The 18,231-nt window shown below is 42.7% G+C and overlaps 1 protein-coding gene and 1 long non-coding RNA gene across 3 annotated transcripts; one reads left to right on the forward strand and one right to left on the reverse strand.

Annotated features, from left to right (window-relative positions):
* Positions 1 to 482: 482 nt before the first annotated feature.
* LOC121061361 lies at positions 483 to 4,104 on the reverse strand. 2 transcript variants are annotated; one of them, XR_005815060.1, is made up of 4 exons: positions 4,002 to 4,104; positions 2,099 to 2,186; positions 1,304 to 1,372; positions 483 to 763 (listed from the first exon to the last, which is right to left on the reverse strand). It is a non-coding gene; the product is annotated as an uncharacterized LOC121061361 (long non-coding RNA). The 2 variants fall into 2 exon arrangements; XR_005815059.1 differs by lacking the exon at positions 1,304 to 1,372.
* A 1,741-nt stretch (positions 4,105 to 5,845) lies between these two features.
* Positions 5,846 to 17,157, forward strand: PTGER4 (prostaglandin E receptor 4). The gene is made up of 2 exons (XM_040540076.1): positions 5,846 to 7,178; positions 15,033 to 17,157. Exons 1-2 carry the CDS (start codon positions 6,348 to 6,350, stop codon positions 15,624 to 15,626), a joined length of 1,425 nt encoding a protein of 474 aa, XP_040396010.1. The 5' UTR covers positions 5,846 to 6,347; the 3' UTR covers positions 15,627 to 17,157.
* Positions 17,158 to 18,231: the final 1,074 nt, after the last annotated feature.

Here is an 18,231-nt window from a genome sequence, read left to right on the forward strand (position 1 = left end):
TATATACAGTGGTTACATAGTATACAAAAACATCCGAAATAATTGTAATTATCATTTATTTAAAGGAAAAGTCTTTCCCAAAGTGCCAGCCTCAGCGTTTATCAAGAGACTTCTTCCACCAGCCAATGAAAAAGCCATTGCATTGCACTATTAATTGTTAATCTGTCTTGACAGTTAAAAACACTTTCAAGCCCAGCCCCACCGTGAACAGGATGGTACAAGAAGAAATTTCTATTCAGCTTTTTGAACTGATCGTAACTCCCGTCTAGGCTGAAATCAGATGCCAAGCCAGCCTTCATGCTGCATAGGTGGCATACCAGCTCAGCTCTTACTACAAAGGATTCTGGTTTCTTTTGAAAGATGGTCCAAGTACCTTCACTGAAGAAAACACTTCACCTCAAAATTATTGACAGTCTTCTTGGAATGCTTAATCAGAACAAAATCAGAGAACACAATTTGTATAGAGGAAGTAGATTTTTCCAGAGAAAGATGGGTTTATTTTACAAAGAGATGTCAAAAAACACCAAAGACAAGTATGACAACAAGGAAAGGAATGCTACAAAATCACATGAATTATGCAACTTCCACAACTGTTGATCTGGCTGCAAAAATCCCAGGTCGACTGATTTCATCACAGGGGTATATGGTGCACATCTTTTAACACTTGATATGAGTTTTAAACAGAAGTGAATAACTTCAGTTCCTTCTTCAAAGTTACAGGATATGATTGTTTAGCACACTCCTGTTTACCGTTATCATACCTCTGGAGAAAAAAAAAAAAGAAAGAAAAAAAAAAGAACAAGAAATAGAAGAAAGTCTGTTGAAATTTCTGGCACACAGATATCATCAAAGAATTACCATCAGGATCCTCAGAAAGAATCTTATGTCTTCAACTCTCTCGTGGAAAATCTGCAGAACTAGACAGCAACAGGACCTACCAGAGAACTACTTCCTGTGCAGTGCTAGGTTCTGTCTGCTTCCACCACTACTGTCTACCACACACAACAAAACCTACACCCCATGCACCCAGCTGCTGAAAACAAAACAAAACAAACAAATGAAAAAAATCCAATTACTAATACTTACAACACACCTTCTAAAATTCCCTGCAAAACCAATCCAGCATATGTTCTAAAAATACAGTTGTTTACTCAATGAAGGTGCAACAGTTTGTGCATGAAAGGAATTCAATTTGTAGCATTTTGTTGGACATTGCTGTCTACTTGTAATTCATCAGGTAAGACCTGAAGTAGCCATAATTATTTAGATGTATGAAAAATAAGAATAGATGTTAGAAATTAACCATTCGTGCTCTTCTATGAACACCCCTTCCATGCCCTTGGCCTCTGAAAGACAAGTAAGCACCATCCATCTTAGGAAAATCAGAAAAAAATTGTAAGCAACTATTGAGGAAGAAGCTAATTTAACTGTATTGCTTTGAAGAAATGAATTGGGAGAAAAGAGTAAGTAACTCAATGCAGATTTTATAACTGCTAAAATAGAACTATATAACACTGCAGTGACAAATGTTATTACAGAGGAAAAAATCATTGTGTACTGTAAAGATTAATAGCTTCATTTAAACTGGGAAAAAAAATAACTTCAGTATCATGATTGACTAGTATGGAACACATTGTATTTTCTGGGAGTATTAGTATCCTGCAGGAGTGCAGAGGTGTCTTGCGTGCCTGCTTCTCATCAGCTCCTCTTCCAGTGGCAGTTTGCAGCTCTTTCCTGGATGGTCATGCAGGGAGAAAAGGGCGATGGGGACTGCTCTCACGGAGTGGCCCGGAGATACCCCTTCCTCCCCAGAGAATTCCCCCTCCCAGGGAAAGCCCCCACACAGCAAGCTGTTTCATCAGGTACAAAGGAAATGTACCAGAAGTACTAGTAATATTACTAGTTGGGCTAGTAATAACTGGAACTCTTAAAAGAAATCTAATACCGGTTTGCTTGTACATCTAATACATCTAAATCTAATACTGGTTTACCTGCATTTGTAAATCTAATACTTTATTATCTGCGATGATGTTACAAGAAAATCTGCGGGCAGAAAAACATTATGTGCTTTAAAATATAAAAACTTGTATCTACTTACAATGCTATTTCCATTCCAATTACATTACAGAATCTCCCACTTCCTTTTAAATGTTTCTTCAGCTTACTCCTCATGTATTTTTTCTTTCCTATTGATTAATTAAAGACCATTATGTAACATTTGGTTCGGTCTATTTCCACTGTCTATTAATAATGATTTTATTTTGGCATACAGGCATAGTTTAGTAATAGCCATCTCAACATCTCAATGTTGTGTTATGTTGTGTTTGTTTGTTGTTTTTTTTCCCTGAAAAAAATATGTCAAAAGCATGAATAGCTGAACAAAAATTAAGCAAAATGCAACAAGGAAGTTTTCATGTAGCTAAATTTCCCTCCAAAGGAGAAAAGTTGACAAACTGTTGAGTAATTCAAGAATATTATTGATCCTGAATTATTTAATGGGAGTTTACCATGCACACCATTGTTTCAGGCCTGCAATATGTTAAGACCTCAGGCCAAAGCTTCCAAAATTGGTTGCATATCCACTTCTAGTGCCCAACTTACAAAGCCACTGAAAATGCAGTTTCTCTGGAAATGGAGCTCATAGGAGCACTTCCAGTAAAGAAGACATCAACTTACAAGTCCACATTAGCATTTTGGTGTCAACATTACAAAGAGCTCCACTCGCTAGAGACCTTTCAGTAGGTTAGTTGTCTACAGTCTAGCTCCCTCTGAGCAACACAGGTAGGGCTTTGGAACCATCAGCGGGCTAAAGGAGCTTGAAAAAGGCTTTCATGTGGCAGCTGAGAAATGCTGAATAATTATGAGCCTCTTATCACATCACGGTGAGGGGGGGACAGGGAAAGGAAGGGGAGAGGGAAGGCCAAGTATGCAAATTTAAATCTCTTTCACCATGCTAGAAATATAACCACAAATAGTTATACAGCTCTATATAGCTCAACTAATCAAGCCATAGTAGTTCACTGATGTATTTGAGTATTAATCTTCTAACAATTGTAACAGTACTAAAATCAGAAAAAAAAAAATTTACTTTGAGACAAGTAAAGTTTATCCTAATCATTGTTAGCAAGTCTGGTGCTTCTGCTTGAACCATAGGATAGCACAATGTTTACTTGGCCTGATTAAAAGACCACCAACAATATAGAAATCGAAAACATTTCCAAATGAACTGTTCCACCGGTCAATAAGCCTCATGTTTAAAAAGTCTTGTTTATTGTGTGGTGGTCATGTAATATGTGTATATAAGTAAAGAGCAATGCACATTTAAATCACATACACTACAATGGTTTGCATCCATTTTATAAACCAGTGATCATGTTATCTCATTTAGTATTTTTAAAACGAGAACTTTTATTCCATACTTGATTATCGTTCAGAAGCTTTTGGTTTTTGTTCATGCTATTTTGACTTGTCCCCTATGCGGTTTTCACATACAAGTTCTTTGGTGGTTACTCAGTGCTACAATGCGTGACACTATTGCTGTGACAGCATGACTACTCACCTTGCAAGCGGAATTTCTTCAGTTTTTCAGTTCCACTTTAAGTGTCTTCCTTCCTCTGAAGACTAAATCTTTTGTATGATTATCATTCTCATCTTGACTATGAGTTCTAGATATCGGAACTATTAATTCTAAGGGAAATTCCTAAAACTTACTAAGTTTTTCTAGTTATTTGAGAATTTTTACACAAAGGAGACATACAGTAAAATCACATGTAATCTGTACCACACTTCTGTAACTATCATATTCTCTAAGAACTAACATTATTTCAAAAAACTGATCTCACTATCCTTGCACTCAAAGCTACACTTCCATTGTTATTTCACTGGTCTCCTTGGCTCCTCTGCATTTTTAATCAGTTATTTAGATATACTCACTGCAAGACAAACCTTGTAGAATGAAAAATAGCATTCATTCTTCCACACAGACACACAGGTATACATACCCCCAAAAGACTTGAGCACCCTCTACTTCTGTAGACTAAGACTTCTGAAGACACACAACCTGTTACGAGATGGTCAAAATACTTCATGAGACTGGATCTGTAAGTAAGGAAAAAGTCAAAGAAAAAGCAGCAACACAGAAGCACAAATCATTTCCCCTGCTCTTTGTTATTAGAAACCTTTTCTCTGCTTCAGGGAAGTCAGGCAATTCTTCTATACTGCTGCACCTGTGTTAACTTAATCCCACATAATGGCCTCTAATGCCAGAGCACCAAAGTCCTAGTTTATGAAAGAAGGACAACAGAGAAAACACGTACAGTTACACAGCTTGAATTCAGAGCCTGCTGTGTACCAGGGGCAGCTTTCCTGGAACACCCAGACCAGGTGTTCTTATGCTGCAACACCCGGAAAACTACTTAAAAGATAAGAAAAAAAAATCATTGTGCAGTGCATTACATTGTGCATTTCCTTTGCAAGTGTTTTGGGCTGCTTCTAATTTGTTTCTGACAATTAGGCAAACTTAATTGAGCAATCTCTACTCCCACATGTAGCTCTATGTTTATGACAGAATATTCTTCTGATTTTGTAGAGGCTTGAAGAGCTGTCATACCAGCCAAACGTATAAAGTCCTATTTACTCTATCTGAACAGACCACCAAAACTAGTACAGCTTATTTATATACATGTTATTTTTAAGCCAACTATATTTCCTAAGAATAAACTTTAATTTCCAAGAAGCAAGATAACAACACTAAAATGCTGAATGATCAAATCATAAAAGTCGCCTTCTTTTCCACATCTGCTCACACAACGTTGAAAACTGGTATTATTCACCCTCTTTCCTTCGATACACGGCCTCATGCACTTTGCCCTGGCAGAATTTTTGCTGTCAGCACACCATGACATCACCGCTGCCAGAGGTTTAGAGAAAGGGGGGGGTGGAGGATAGTAAGAGTGAAAAAAGATTAGACTTTGGTAACACGTTTTGCCTTTACTTCAGAGAAGAGGTTCTGCTTAAGGATATAAATTTCGTGCTTCAGGGCATGGGTTTCGTATCCACTGTAGCAACTGATGTCATCTCATGTAGGAGAGAGGCCGTGCGGCCAGCCTGAGCCAGGTGTTGGACGCGGCGTGGCGGTCTGAGGACCTCGCTCCTGACCAGGCACAGGCACCACTGGTGCATCTCCTCTCAGAGGAACACCTTTGCGTGTGTCTACCTGTCGTGGTGTGAGCTCCGTGCCGGTGTTTCTGCTCCAGGGACTCGTCAATCACCGCTGCTCGTTGAGTGCCACCGCGCCAGGCATCAGATAAACACAGCTCTCGTCCCTCCGTCAGCCCAGCCACAACAACCGGGCTCCGCCGGCAAGTACAATCCTATTCCCAAGCCCGTACGTGATCTCCTCATGGTCAAGCTAAAGCGAGCCCTCGACACAAACACACAAACACGTCCCTCACACGCACACACACCCTTCCTGTGTTTAGCAACGCCATCAGCAACGCACGGGAGCCAGGGAGAAGCAATACATAGATGACGGGCTGTGAGGAAAGCCGACGGCTGGCAGCGGGAGCCTGATGCAAGAGCTCCCACCGCGGTCCCGCGGCACCACCCGCCTTATCTCCCGGCCACCCACCCCCACGGCGGGACCGACCCTCCCTCAGCGCGCCGGGGCGGCGGCAGGTGCCCCTCGCGGTCCCCTCACGGTCCCCTCGCGGTCCCCTCGCGGCCCCCCATGGCCGTTGGGCGCCCCCTCCCGCCCAGCCGCCCCCGCCGCGGGCGGAGGTGCCGCGGGCCGGCCCTGCCCGCCGCCGCCCGGCCAATGGAGCGAGAGGGCGGGGAGCGGCGGCGGCGGCTGCCCCGGGCCGCCTCCGCCCTCCGCGGCGAAACTCGGCGGGAGCGCGGCGCTGAGGGGAGAGGAGCCCCAGTCCCGCGACGCGGAGGGAAGGGAAGGAAGGGAAGGAAGGGAAGGGAGGGAGGGAAGAAGGAGGGGATGAGTGGCGGGCACCGCGCTCCGGCACCTTCCCGCGACGCCCCCGCCGGCACCTGGAGCCCCCGCCGGTGCCGCTGAGAGAGAGAGGGGCGGCGAAGGACGCCGGGATCCGCGGGGATCCGCTGGGATCCGGTGCTGGGCTGCGCTCGGCTCTCCCCGCTGCCAGCCGGGGCTGCCCCCGCTTCGTCTCTTCTCACGATTTTTTTTTTCCTTCCTCTTTTTTTTTTTTTTTTTCTTGCCTAAACCACACCGGCAATTTTCCTCTCTCCTGTTTTGTAATTTCCATTTTTTCCTCCCCGATTCCTCCTTTGCTTTTCCTTCCCGGACCCTCTCCTTGCCTCGGCTCCCCAGCGGCAGCGCCATGTCCTTCAGCCCCACCATCATGACACCTGCCAACGGCTCCGCCAACGGGACCGCCGGCGGGGCCGAGGGTGGGAAGCCCCCCACCATCCCCACCGTCATGTTCATCTTCGGCGTGGTGGGCAACCTCATCGCCATCGTGGTGCTCTGCAAGTCCCGGAAGGAGCAGAAGGAGACCACCTTCTACACGCTGGTCTGCGGGCTGGCGGTCACCGACCTCCTGGGGACTTGCCTGGTGAGTCCGGTCACTATTGCCACTTACCTGCAGAATCGCTGGCCAGGAGGAGACGCGCTGTGCGAGTACAGCTCCTTCATCCTCCTCTTCTTTGGACTGTCTGGCCTCAGCATTATCTGTGCCATGTCAATAGAAAGGTACCTGGCTATCAACCATGCCTATTTCTACAACCATTACGTAGATAAGAAGCTGGCAGGGCTCACGCTCTTCGCCATCTACGCTTCCAACGTCTTGTTCTGCGCCCTCCCCAGCATGGGGCTTGGCAAATCAACCCGGCAGTACCCTGACACTTGGTGTTTCATAGACTGGCGAGCAAAGAAGGCCACTCATGCAGCATATTCCTACATGTACGCTGGCTTCAGCTCCTTCCTGATCATGGTTACAGTGATCTGCAACATCCTGGTCTGCGTGGCCCTAATTCGCATGCACCGCCAGTTCATGCGACGCACATCCCTGGGGACAGACACCACCTCCAGCCGCTTATCTGACTTTCGCAGACGCCGGAGCTTCCGTCGGATGGCCGGTGCAGAGATCCAGATGGTTATTCTGCTCATTGCCACTTCCCTGGTGGTGCTCATCTGCTCCATTCCTCTTGTGGTGAGTAACATTGTGCAACCCTTCTTCTTCCATCACCCACATTGCTGAGTCTTTTCTCCTCCTAGCCTGTGCCTGTAGGACAGAATCCCATTTAGCTGGTGCTGCAAACTCTAGGAGTAATTTCAGTGCAGTTAGCATGCATACATGGTGATAGAAGAGAGTTGTTATGGTTTATATTTACAAGAAAAGAAACACACTCATCCCAAGTCCCAGGCTCCTTTGATTGGCTGACATACAGTGCCAAAAATTCTTAACAAATTTTCCACCCTTTAACTGGAATCCACACAGAAAAAATCTTATTGAGAGCTAAAGGCACTTTAAAGTTCATTTCCAAAATTAATTTGTGATGAGTGAGGTTTGGGGCTGGCCCACACTGCTGGGTGCTTATTGTGTTTTTAAAATAGGCACTCTGCTAATGAAGTGTACAGCAGTCCGTAGGATCTGGCAGGAGGAGAGAGTTCTCTTCACGTGGCACCAGCAAGGTGCAGAGCGCTTCGCGCCCAAAACCAGAACTGAGGTCCCGTCCTGAAGGATACGCTGGGGGTAGATCCCATGCATGTATAGCCCTCAAACAGCTCCCCAGTGTTGGAGGGCTAAATTCAGTGGAGCCACTTGGTGCAATTTTCTGTTAAATGGGAGTTGGAGGATTCTGGCCCACATGGAGCTAGAGATCATACCAAAATGCCAGACAACATTACCACTAACCATTTGCTAATTTTCTGAAACAGCTGGTACAATTACTGTCATTGACTTGAACATGCAGGATCTACTTTCTTCTATTCCTCCACCTTATCTCAAAGGAAGACAAAAAAAAACCACACCAGCTCGAGGCTCAGTTCTTGCTTGCCACCCACCATAATAAAACTTGGCGAACTTCTCTCCCCTTCTGGCTCAGAAACATTAAACAAGCAGCTGGCTTGCCTTGTTCGCCACCTTCCAAAACACAGTTTAGGGAGCCAAGCACTACTTCTTAGACAGAAAGTGTTTTTGGAAGATGGATTGTTTTCAGGAATTTTATTGCAGGTAGGAACTATTCTGCAATCCCAGTGTCACAGAGGGGTTGTGATGTGCGTGAGATGCAAGTGGCCAGCTGGGGATGCGAAACAAACAGGCTACAGCTCAGTAAGGAAGTTCAGAAAAATACGTCTGAAAGCTCGGAGAGGTCAGTGAGTCCATCCCCCTGCTTCAAAGGAGGGTGTAACTGCAAGGGTCAGGCCAGTTTTGCCACATTACTAACATAAACAGAAGCCAGTGGAGTGTGGCTTTGCTGGAGCACCAGTGCTCGGGCTGTCGCTAAAGGCTGTCTCCTGTCACACAGCGCCGTGTCACTTCGCGTTGTGCCACGGCATAACTGGACACTTTCCTGTCCATTTATCGCATGTCGCCTAAAGGAAATCAAAACATGCCGTTTGAGTTGTGCACAGGCTGCCTCTGAGCGGCACGCGTGTTAGATCGAGGAACCTCACACAACCTGTTCTGCAGTCCAGCACCAGAAACCTCACGGGCAAGTCGACTTGCCACACTGGAAGGAATCAGGTTGTAGAGTGGCCAAAACCTTAGAGTACCCGTGGGTCCACAGTACTTAATGCGATTCATCTAATATTGTAGCAGCTACTTCACAAAATAACAATATGCTGTCTTCAAAAGAGATGCTGGTAAATGCAGAGAACAGGTTCTGGGAATTAAATGCAATGTCACAACACAGTGCAGGGTACCAGCTGATGGACTTCTGTGGTGTCAGGAAAAAGCCAAAACCTTATCCCACTGAGGACTAGCTACAGAACAGCTGAGTGTAAAATGAAATTGTTCATATACATTAGGAGCTAGGGAAGCTTTTATAAAGTCTAAAAAAAAAAAAAAAAAAAAAAAAAAGGGGGAAAAATCAAGAGGGAGAGATTGCCAGAAAGGAAACTAGATTGTTGACACTTAAAATTAATGAACTTGGGTGGGGTGAGAGATTTATTATTTAAACAGTAGCTGGTGGAAACCTTAACACGTGTGAAGGTGCGGGTGACGAAGTTCTGAAGCTCTCTCAGACCTTGATTTCGCTTCTTACAAAGGCATGGTGTTGCCTCGAGAGTGCTCACAGATGGTAGCTTTTCTCAGCTAAAGCCGCAGATTTCTTCTGTATGTAAAACAAAGTAAAAGACTGTCATTTCACTATTTCCGTATTTCACTTAGGTGCGTGACTAGGAAAAAAAACCTTTTTTTTTAAAACACATATAGACACATCATTACGGTGTCCAGCATGGTTAAACTACTTCATTGTAAAGGTAGCTTTTATCAGTCATTTCCCTGTGGGAATAACCTGTACCCATTTATGTTTCTTCATACGGTGATGCACTGTTGCATATGTGTATTAAGCCCTCTGTGTTACTTATGCACTGAGGTTAAGCATTCCAGGATAAACTCAGAGAAGTGACACCTTTATGCTATAAATCCTTAGAAAGAGCCACCAGCAGAGACAGGAAAATCACTCATATGCACATACATTTTCATGACTCAAACGAGCTCCTCTGAATTAAACTATGGAGCTGTCACCACAGAGGAGACTGAGAGGTGCATTTATAACAGGAGATCCTGGCGGGCACCAAGAACATACAAGTAGTAAGGTGGTGGTGGCATGATTCAGATACACAAAGCAAGCTCAGAGGGTGATTTGTGACTGACATTTTCTGATGAGCTGATTTCCTACTGATGATTTCAGCTGAATAAACTATCACTGAAGTCAAAGCAACTTCAGAAAGAGAGACGTAAGCTTCTAACTTTTTAGAATTAACATTTTCACAAGACAATAAACTAGTACACAGAGGCAGTCCAGCAAACTGTATTTACTAGGATTTAACAAAAATTTTCACGTCTTAAAATATTAAATAGCCCTGAAATAGTAAGAAAAGGCTTGGCTTGATTTAAAAAGTGGTTAAAGAACAGCAAGCTGAGTCACAGAGAACAGACGTTCTTAATAATGAGATGCTCCAGGACTTGGATGGCAAGTAAAGTTGTTTAGCATTTTAGTGATTTATTCATAAAATCAGCAAAATTTTACAATGACAACTACTATGGCAAAATTATTGAGCATTGTACAAAAGACTGAATTAACTTTGCAGAGCTGAAGGCTGATCAAATTTATTAAGGGAAAAAAGTTGAACAAAAATCATTAGCGAAAATAATCTTCTGATGTAACCTGATGTGTTCTCAGTGTACACAAAGTGGTGTGGAAGGCATGAAGAAGACTCTTACAACAGTTTAAAAATGAAATAAGAAAAAAAATACACAAATTGCATGCTGCCTCTTTCCTGCATTCCACATTGGTTATTTCATCTTTTAAAAATCTGAGTTTTTAGAAAACAGAATTGAATATATTTAAAAGTAGGGGATGAGTTTCATGGGAGGGGAGGGGTGTCAAGAACATATTAGAAATTGCTATCCAGCCTTTAAAAAAAAACAAAACCAACCCTTTTGTGTGTACATAAGCACATAGTATTCAAACTCCAGTTCACTCCAGCAGCCTGTCAGACACTTTTAGATTTTTAAGTATGTGACTTTTTATGATCCTGACCACTGAACATGGCTGAATTGCAGTGAAATTGAAAATAAAATGCTATGTTTCAAGGTGTCCATGTGTTTGATCATATGAAATAATCAAAGGTTTCTAACTTAATGTTTAATTGATCTAAAAGTTTGGATTTTCTTTTGGTTTGTTTTGGCTTGTCTCTGAAGTACAGGGGCTGTCTGCAGCCAAAAACAGCAAGGTGGCAGGCATGATTTTCGAGCAATGGAGTGATCTGCTACAGCAGACACCAAACCCTTGAAGGGCAAAGGGTATTGGCTTGTAGAGCTGAAAAACTTGTTTCCTGCTTTCTACTGTACAGATTTTAAAATTATCCTATCAGTATGTGGGGAGATTTTATGAGGGCAGGTAGAAGCTATGAAGATAACTACTCCTTTAATTATTCTGGAACAATAAGTATGTTAGTCACTTTATCATACTGCATAGGAATAGAAGTCATGATTCACATTCATATTTAGTAAAAAGGAAAAGCAGCAAAACACGCAGGACTGTGATCTACAACTACCTATCACTTCACCATAAACTCAATGCACCATGAAGCAACGTGCTTCTTAACACAACTGCAAACAAACCACAAATACTTTCAAAATATGTTGCGTGTATTCTGTGGCTGCAGATGTAACATTTAAACCTCGTTCTATTGAGACTTGAGTTGTTCCCGTTCGCTTCTTTCTTTAATCAGGATTTTAAACTGCAGAAATTCAAACATCAGCTTAGCTAACACAGTAATGAATTCCACTTACTCTGGATTTACTAAGAAGATGCAAGGCAATATCCTTCATCATGCTTCATCCTGTAACAGAAGACTTGTAGCCAAAATAGGATACATCTCTTACTGTTAGTGTAGATGATACATTAATAAATGCTCTTTCTTTACCAGGTTGTAAAGAAATCATAAAGTGACATTCCAACACAGATTAATTTTTACCATATTGCGATTAATATGTAATCCATGCAACAGGTCTGAATTGATAAATGCATTTGACATTTTGGGGGGCTGCTAAGAAAAGACATGGGACCTTTCTGTGAAATTGAAACAGTTTCGTACGGTACAAAGTTTTCAATAAGTAGGTCCATTTTAGGAATCTCTTCCCTACACGTCACATATCTGTCACAAGGAAATAAAGCATACAGAGATAACATAAAGCAAGCTGTGCAATTTGCGATTGTACTTTTCAACCACAGCGTCAGCACTTAAAGACATTTTTGTCTTTCCGTAAACTCTACCAGGTAGTCAGAGAAAGGTGAATCAGGTACTTCAACTTCAGGTGGTGCTTATCAAAAGGAACAATCCCACTATTAAGTCACTGATGTGTAACTATAGGTCTAACTTTAAAAAAAAAAAAAAAAAAAGGAAAACAAAAATCAGGTCTCCAAAGTTGGTCTGTGTACTTCAGTTATCTTCAAAGTGTGCCTTCTGGTTCTGTGATGTGGATGAATTTATCACTAAATACCTCTCCATGTCACACCTCTGATATTCCTGGTAATGACTGTATGTAGTTAGCATGAGCTGCTAGCAGTCCTCCACTCCCACAACACTGTCCTTTGGATTCCTGCCTCTCAGAGCAGGTACCCTTCCTATGATCAATGGTTAGATATGTCGACCAGCATTTACACACCTTCAGGGTGTATTCCCTTGCATAAAGGAAAATCTCAGCACAGAAAAAGGAGGAGCATCTGTAAAGAAATATTGTTACGGCGCAGGTCAAATCCTTAAGGGAAATTGGTTCTTCATGTATTTATGACCTCTTACTATTTTTTTTTTTTTTGAGGGGAAGGGGGGAGGAGGGAATCTTACACACATGGCCAAGTAGATTTCAAGGACAGCGTTTAGCTGATGCCATCGTCTCATCAACTCATTTTTCAGTGTTTCACATTATGGAAACCTGACATCTGCTTTTCAGGTTCAGAGCCTGTGTCACCAAGTGCAGCTCTACTTGCATAAGCTTGTGCAAGTCCCAGGACTAATCCCCACCTGCAGAGCTGATATCACTGGCAGTGCCTTTACATTTGCTGTCCCGCCCTTGGGGCTGCAACTGCTGCCCATGGGAATGGGGGCAGCTAGCAAGAGCTGCGGGTACCCCGTCTGGGAGGCGGGGATGCTGCGACTGCGGGACATCTGTGCCACCTAGCGGTGCGCTCCTGCAGGCTGCACTCAGCGCAGGGGAGAGGACGGCTTTCCTGGACACCACTTCCAAAAGCCCACAGCAGGAGATTTCAGCAATGTGCCTTTTTTAAAGAAATAATCCTCAGTGAATGCCTGCAAAACAGTATTTACGAATTTTGGACTCTGGAGGGACTGGTCTTCTCTCAGCCAGCAGTACACAGAGTTCTTTAATGATGGATATCAGATAAGAGTGGCAGCAGTTTGGAGACAAACAAAACAAATAATGAAAAAAATCAAAGAAAAATAAATAAATAAAAAAAACAGACAAGATCTACATGCGTAGGAATATGCTTTAAAGTACTTCAATTGTGTGTGTGGCTTAACAGAAAAATCAGCTCTGTAAATTAGTTGTCAAAAAACATACGCAATGTTAGAAATAATTAGGAAAGTAACAGAGAGTAAAACTCAGATCATTATAGTTCTGTATCAATTCAAGATTTTCCCATGTTTGGAATTCTGTGTGAAGGTTTTGTTACCCATAAACCCATATGAAAGTACTGAGAAAGAAAATACAGATGATCATCAGTTTCACACTCACTGATTTGAGAGAGATTGTATGCATAGGACTTCCAAAGAAGCACTCTGCATTATTTTAAACATACTTTGTTTATAGCTTTGGAACACATTCAAGCTCTGAATCCTGACAGGCAGAATACCACCACATTGCCCTGCTGCGGGAAAATTTCTCTAAAAGATTTGTGATTTTTTTCACGAGGCTTCACAAGCATAACTTCTAGTAAAAATGACTCGAGGAGGCTGTTCTAGTTTGGCTGTTGTTTAAATGCTTGTCTTCCTCCTTGCCTGTAACCTTCTCCTAGCTAGGCCAGGCTTGATTCATTTCAGGAGCTAAGTCTGAGACTTTAAAACATCCGTACTTTTGCTACTAGATTTCTACTGTATCACATAAAAAGAGAAGTAATAGATTTATTTAGCCTTACCTTAAGAAGTCCTAAGTAAACTGCATGTTCCATTATCCGTTCTTTTCAGTGGCTTTCCTAGGCCTTCCTAAAATGCAGGACACTGCGTAGGTCTTGCTAAAACAGAGCAGCTATTTGGGACTGATAAACAAACTCATATGACATCATGCTCTTTAGGGACACTGGAAAGATAACAACAACTCATGTCAAAGAACTGGCCTGTGCTTTAGAACAGCATTACAGAAGTAGCCCCAAATCCAGGGTAGGGACTGTTTGTTTTTTTTCTTAGATTCAAAGGAAGAACTTGAAGGAGGCATTTCTGTGTAGATGACAGGATCCTGTCTTAAATTTTGTACATGATAAACTGAAAGTGCTAATTCAAAAGGCAGCTTCAGAATCTCCAATTCCTAACTACTCGATAAGCATTTTCACGTTTTTCTAAGTAGAACCCGATGATGGCTCATGTAGGTGAGCAAAGCATTCCAGTCCAGCGCTGGAATGATCTCATCATCTTCACCTATTAAAAATCTCCAAACTGTGAGGGACCTTTCTTTTTGTTCTTTTATTTCTTTTGTCCAAAACATGCTGCAATAAGCAAACAGCTGAGGGTATACAAACAATTCCAGTAAGGACAGGTGCCAGCAAAAGGTATTTCTAAACTAGGGAATCAACAGCTCTGGGCTTATTTCTGGAAGTTAATATACCTGGAATATAATATGGGTTTCAGTTTATTTCTAAACATACAATTATTAGACCCCTACTGGAGGAAGTGGTTGGCCAGGTCTCTTCAGTGAACTCAGATATCCCTTTGCAGATAGCGTAAGACTTGAGATATACTAAGGAAGCAGGATACAGGTCTAAATCTTTGTTCCTGGGTTATATCCATCAACAAAGAAGTTTCAAAAGCAGCAGCCCAAATTGAAGGTTGAAGGATTAATTATGAGGGGAGCAGGGAGAAAGAGCCATTCTTTTCCTACCTGTAGCACGGAAGATCAATTTACAACAGATTAATCTCTGATTTTCTTGCCATTTCCAAAAATAAATTTGCGGCTGCTAATCCAAGGTGCTTTGCTTTGCCAGGTTCTTCTCATGTTCTAGCTTGCAGATGTAAATCGAGATCTCTGCTTCGATACGTAAACTTTGATTTCCTGATGTAATTGTAAAATTGCACCTTTCTCCTCCCCCATCTCTCTGGGTAGGTCCGTGTCTTCGTGAACCAGCTCTATCAGCCCGAATTAGTGGAGGATGTGAGGCAAAACCCCGACCTGCAAGCCATTCGCATTGCCTCGGTGAACCCCATTTTGGACCCGTGGGTCTACATCCTCCTCCGCAAGACTGTGCTCAGCAAAGCCATTGAGAAGATCAAGTGTCTCTTTTGCCGCATTGGAGGGGCCCGGAGGCAGCACTCGGGGAGCAATTTCAACTGCGTGGATGGCCGCAGGACCTCTTCCGCCGTGTCAAGTCAGTCGCCCTCCTTCATCTCCCGTGAGCTGCGGGAGATCAGCAGCACCTCACAAACACTGCTCTATCCCCCGGAGTTAAGTGAAAGCAGCGTCGGGGGGCGTGTGCTGCTTCCCGGCCCCAGTGCAAGCCTGGCTCAGTCTGACACTACATCCGTAAGGACACTGCGCAGCTCAGAGACCTCAGACTCTTCACACGGGCAGGACTCAGAGAGTGTCTTCCTGGTGAATGAGATCAGGTCTGGTGGTGGGGCCAGCTCTACATCCAAGGGCAGCCCCCTCCAGGTCACCTTCCCCACAGAGACATTGAATTTATCAGAGAAGTGTATATAGCAACGAAAGGCATCGACCCTGGTGATCCTTCCCGGTACGCTGGAAAAACTGGTGCAATAGATAGGTATTCTGCCTATTCAAAGGGAGAGGGGTTCAGCTATGCTCCAAAGGGCTATTTTTCTCTTGCCATGTGATGGGTACATTTCTCTTAGACTACTGAGGACTGTGTGGAACAGACATTGGCGCTGCCATCAGAAATTGTACAAGACAGGTCTAATGGGACTGAAAACATGAACAGGTCTTGTTCTGGGACGCAGGAGAGCTACTGGGCCTCTTGAAATAGAAAGACCCATCACTTTCTTTCTTTCTCTTTCCCTTTATAAATCTGGTAGAACTGTGTTTTCCTGTGGCTGCTCAACTATCAAGAGTTTAAGCCTCTGGTACTAGAGCAGAATGTGAGGCAGCTACTAGGAACTGGACAGAGCTACTCTGACAGCTGCCTGCAGTAGGATTTTAAAGCGTCTCACTAAAGCATGAAAATGTGAATTTTTACTGTTGTATATGTATCAGGACTGAAAATATTTAAAAGTCTATTCTTCTCTATGAGAAGGTTTCTTACTAATACCAGGTATATAGAAATGATCGCCAGCCTTCTCTTCCCCCAGTATTGCCTGCTGATAAGACATTCTTGTTTTAGATTTGTTATCCGTGCTTCATTCACGGCCAATATAATTCTTTAGCTGAGAATACGTAAACACCTTGAGTGAAACGGAAACATATGTACCATTGAGAAAAAGAAAACACATCCTTTCAGTTAAGAATATTCTTTCAGTGTATGTACATACTAAAAAGCCAGATTTTATTTATGTGCTGAGAATGTTTCCATGTATAAACACATTGCTCCTCTCTGAGTACTTCGGCCCACATTCTGCACGCACTTAGGCACACACTTAACACTGCCCATCAGAGTAGCCCTTCTGCTGCCAGGGAGACTCCTTATACGTAAAGTTAAGGACATATAGAAGTGCTTTTAATATCAGGGCCTAAAACTTTCCACCCCTGGTTAATAGTCTTAATATTCACTTTAGTTAAAGCATCACTGATGTAATAAAGGTATTTTTTCATAACATTTATCATTTTACTTTAAATAGTAAATAGAATTTTATGATGCTGTAATCTGATATTCCACCAAAATAAACATACAAAACCATGGAAGCAGAATCTTCATTTAAAAGTGTAGGTTATATAGAACCATCTTCTGGTCTTGTACCTCTTGCAGATTATTTGTTCCTAGAGTTTTAATGGCAAAGACATCACCCAAAACAGCTGTTAACCAGTGACAAAAGGACTTCTGGTGTTTTGTTTTGTAAGGGGTAGGTCTTGTTCCAGAAAGACCATTTACTAAAATAATTCTGTACAGATATTTGGAGAATGTTTTGTTAAATACTAAGCATGTTATGCTGCTTAAAGTGTTCTCATGTGAAATGCTTTATTGTAATGAAAATCTTGAGCCTTATGTTGATGGTATGTTTAAGCAGTTGTACTGACCAAAATCACTTTGGGGATAACAATTAAATGAAAATGTTCTGCTTGAGCTCAAAAGTTTATGAGAGTCTGCCATTCAGTGCCAACTCCTCACTTTAAAAAGCCACCCATTTGGAACACTTTGTGCTTAGCTACTCTCAAAACATACTTGGGTCTGGAAGTTTCCAAAACACCACAGAACGATCACCATTAGCAAGAGGAAGCCTTCTTTGAAAATGTCCCTCAGAGCATTGACACAGAGCCATGAAAATTTTTCACACAACAAAAAAATCAAAACCCCCACGCAGTTAAACCTCAGGCCTGCTTCATTGTGTTCCTTTAACATGGGAGCACTTGAGCTTATTTACCTCTACCCATGTAGGCAGTGAAGTTAAATCTGTGCACAAATATTTGCAGCAGAAGCCAATATTGCACTGATTAAGCTGGAGAACAGTATTACTCAAGCTCCTGCTGGAGCTACAGATAAAGATCTGCCTGAGTTCTTTGCAATTAAATCACTTAACCATGGTCTGTTGCTTACTAGTGACCAACAAACAGAACACACTAGTACTGCCTAAGATAGGAAGCAGTACCTGACAGAGCAGGAAGGTGGGACCACCACCTGCAACTGTGCAACCTATAAAAATACTGAACCACACCTTCACAGCTGGAACAAAACAGCAGAATGAATTATTGGTACTGGATGCAATGACAGAAGGAAATGTCACCGGTGTGTAAGAGTCCAGTATTTTTATAAGGCCTATGCATTATTGATGGAAAACACGTGTGTTCTGGAAGACTTTTAAGCACGAATAGACCATTGTAAGCAGCTAACCTTCCCTTAGCAAACACGAATAAGCCTGAAGTCTTCCTCCTTCCACAGTACTGCTGGTGTATCAGTAGTGGACTGGACTCACAGGCACACAACAACATCAGCACTAATTTCCTCAGTAATGAACTCGAGAATTCACAATCAACCTACAGATTAAAAAGTCTCATGAGCAATACTGGAACTGTCTATGAGAACTCAATGGCAGTGCATGAAAACAAAGTAGGAGTCCATCCACCACTTAGCTGCAAACGAGGATGTTCAGAAGCAGCCTGGCTAAAAGAACCAGGCAAGCGTGCCTGTGTTTAGGGT

The sequence above is a fragment of the Cygnus olor genome, chromosome Z, assembly GCF_009769625.2.
Source record: "Cygnus olor isolate bCygOlo1 chromosome Z, bCygOlo1.pri.v2, whole genome shotgun sequence".
NCBI classification, from domain to species: Eukaryota; Metazoa; Chordata; class Aves; order Anseriformes; family Anatidae; genus Cygnus; species Cygnus olor.

Coding starts and splice junctions, on each gene's coding strand:
- PTGER4 (XM_040540076.1), top strand. CDS start 6,348: ATGTCCTTCAGCCCCACCATCATGACACCTGCCAACGGCTCCGCCAAC. Junction 7,179..15,032: donor TCTGCTCCATTCCTCTTGTG/GTGAGTAACATT, acceptor CTCTCTGGGTAG/GTCCGTGTCTTCGTGAACCA.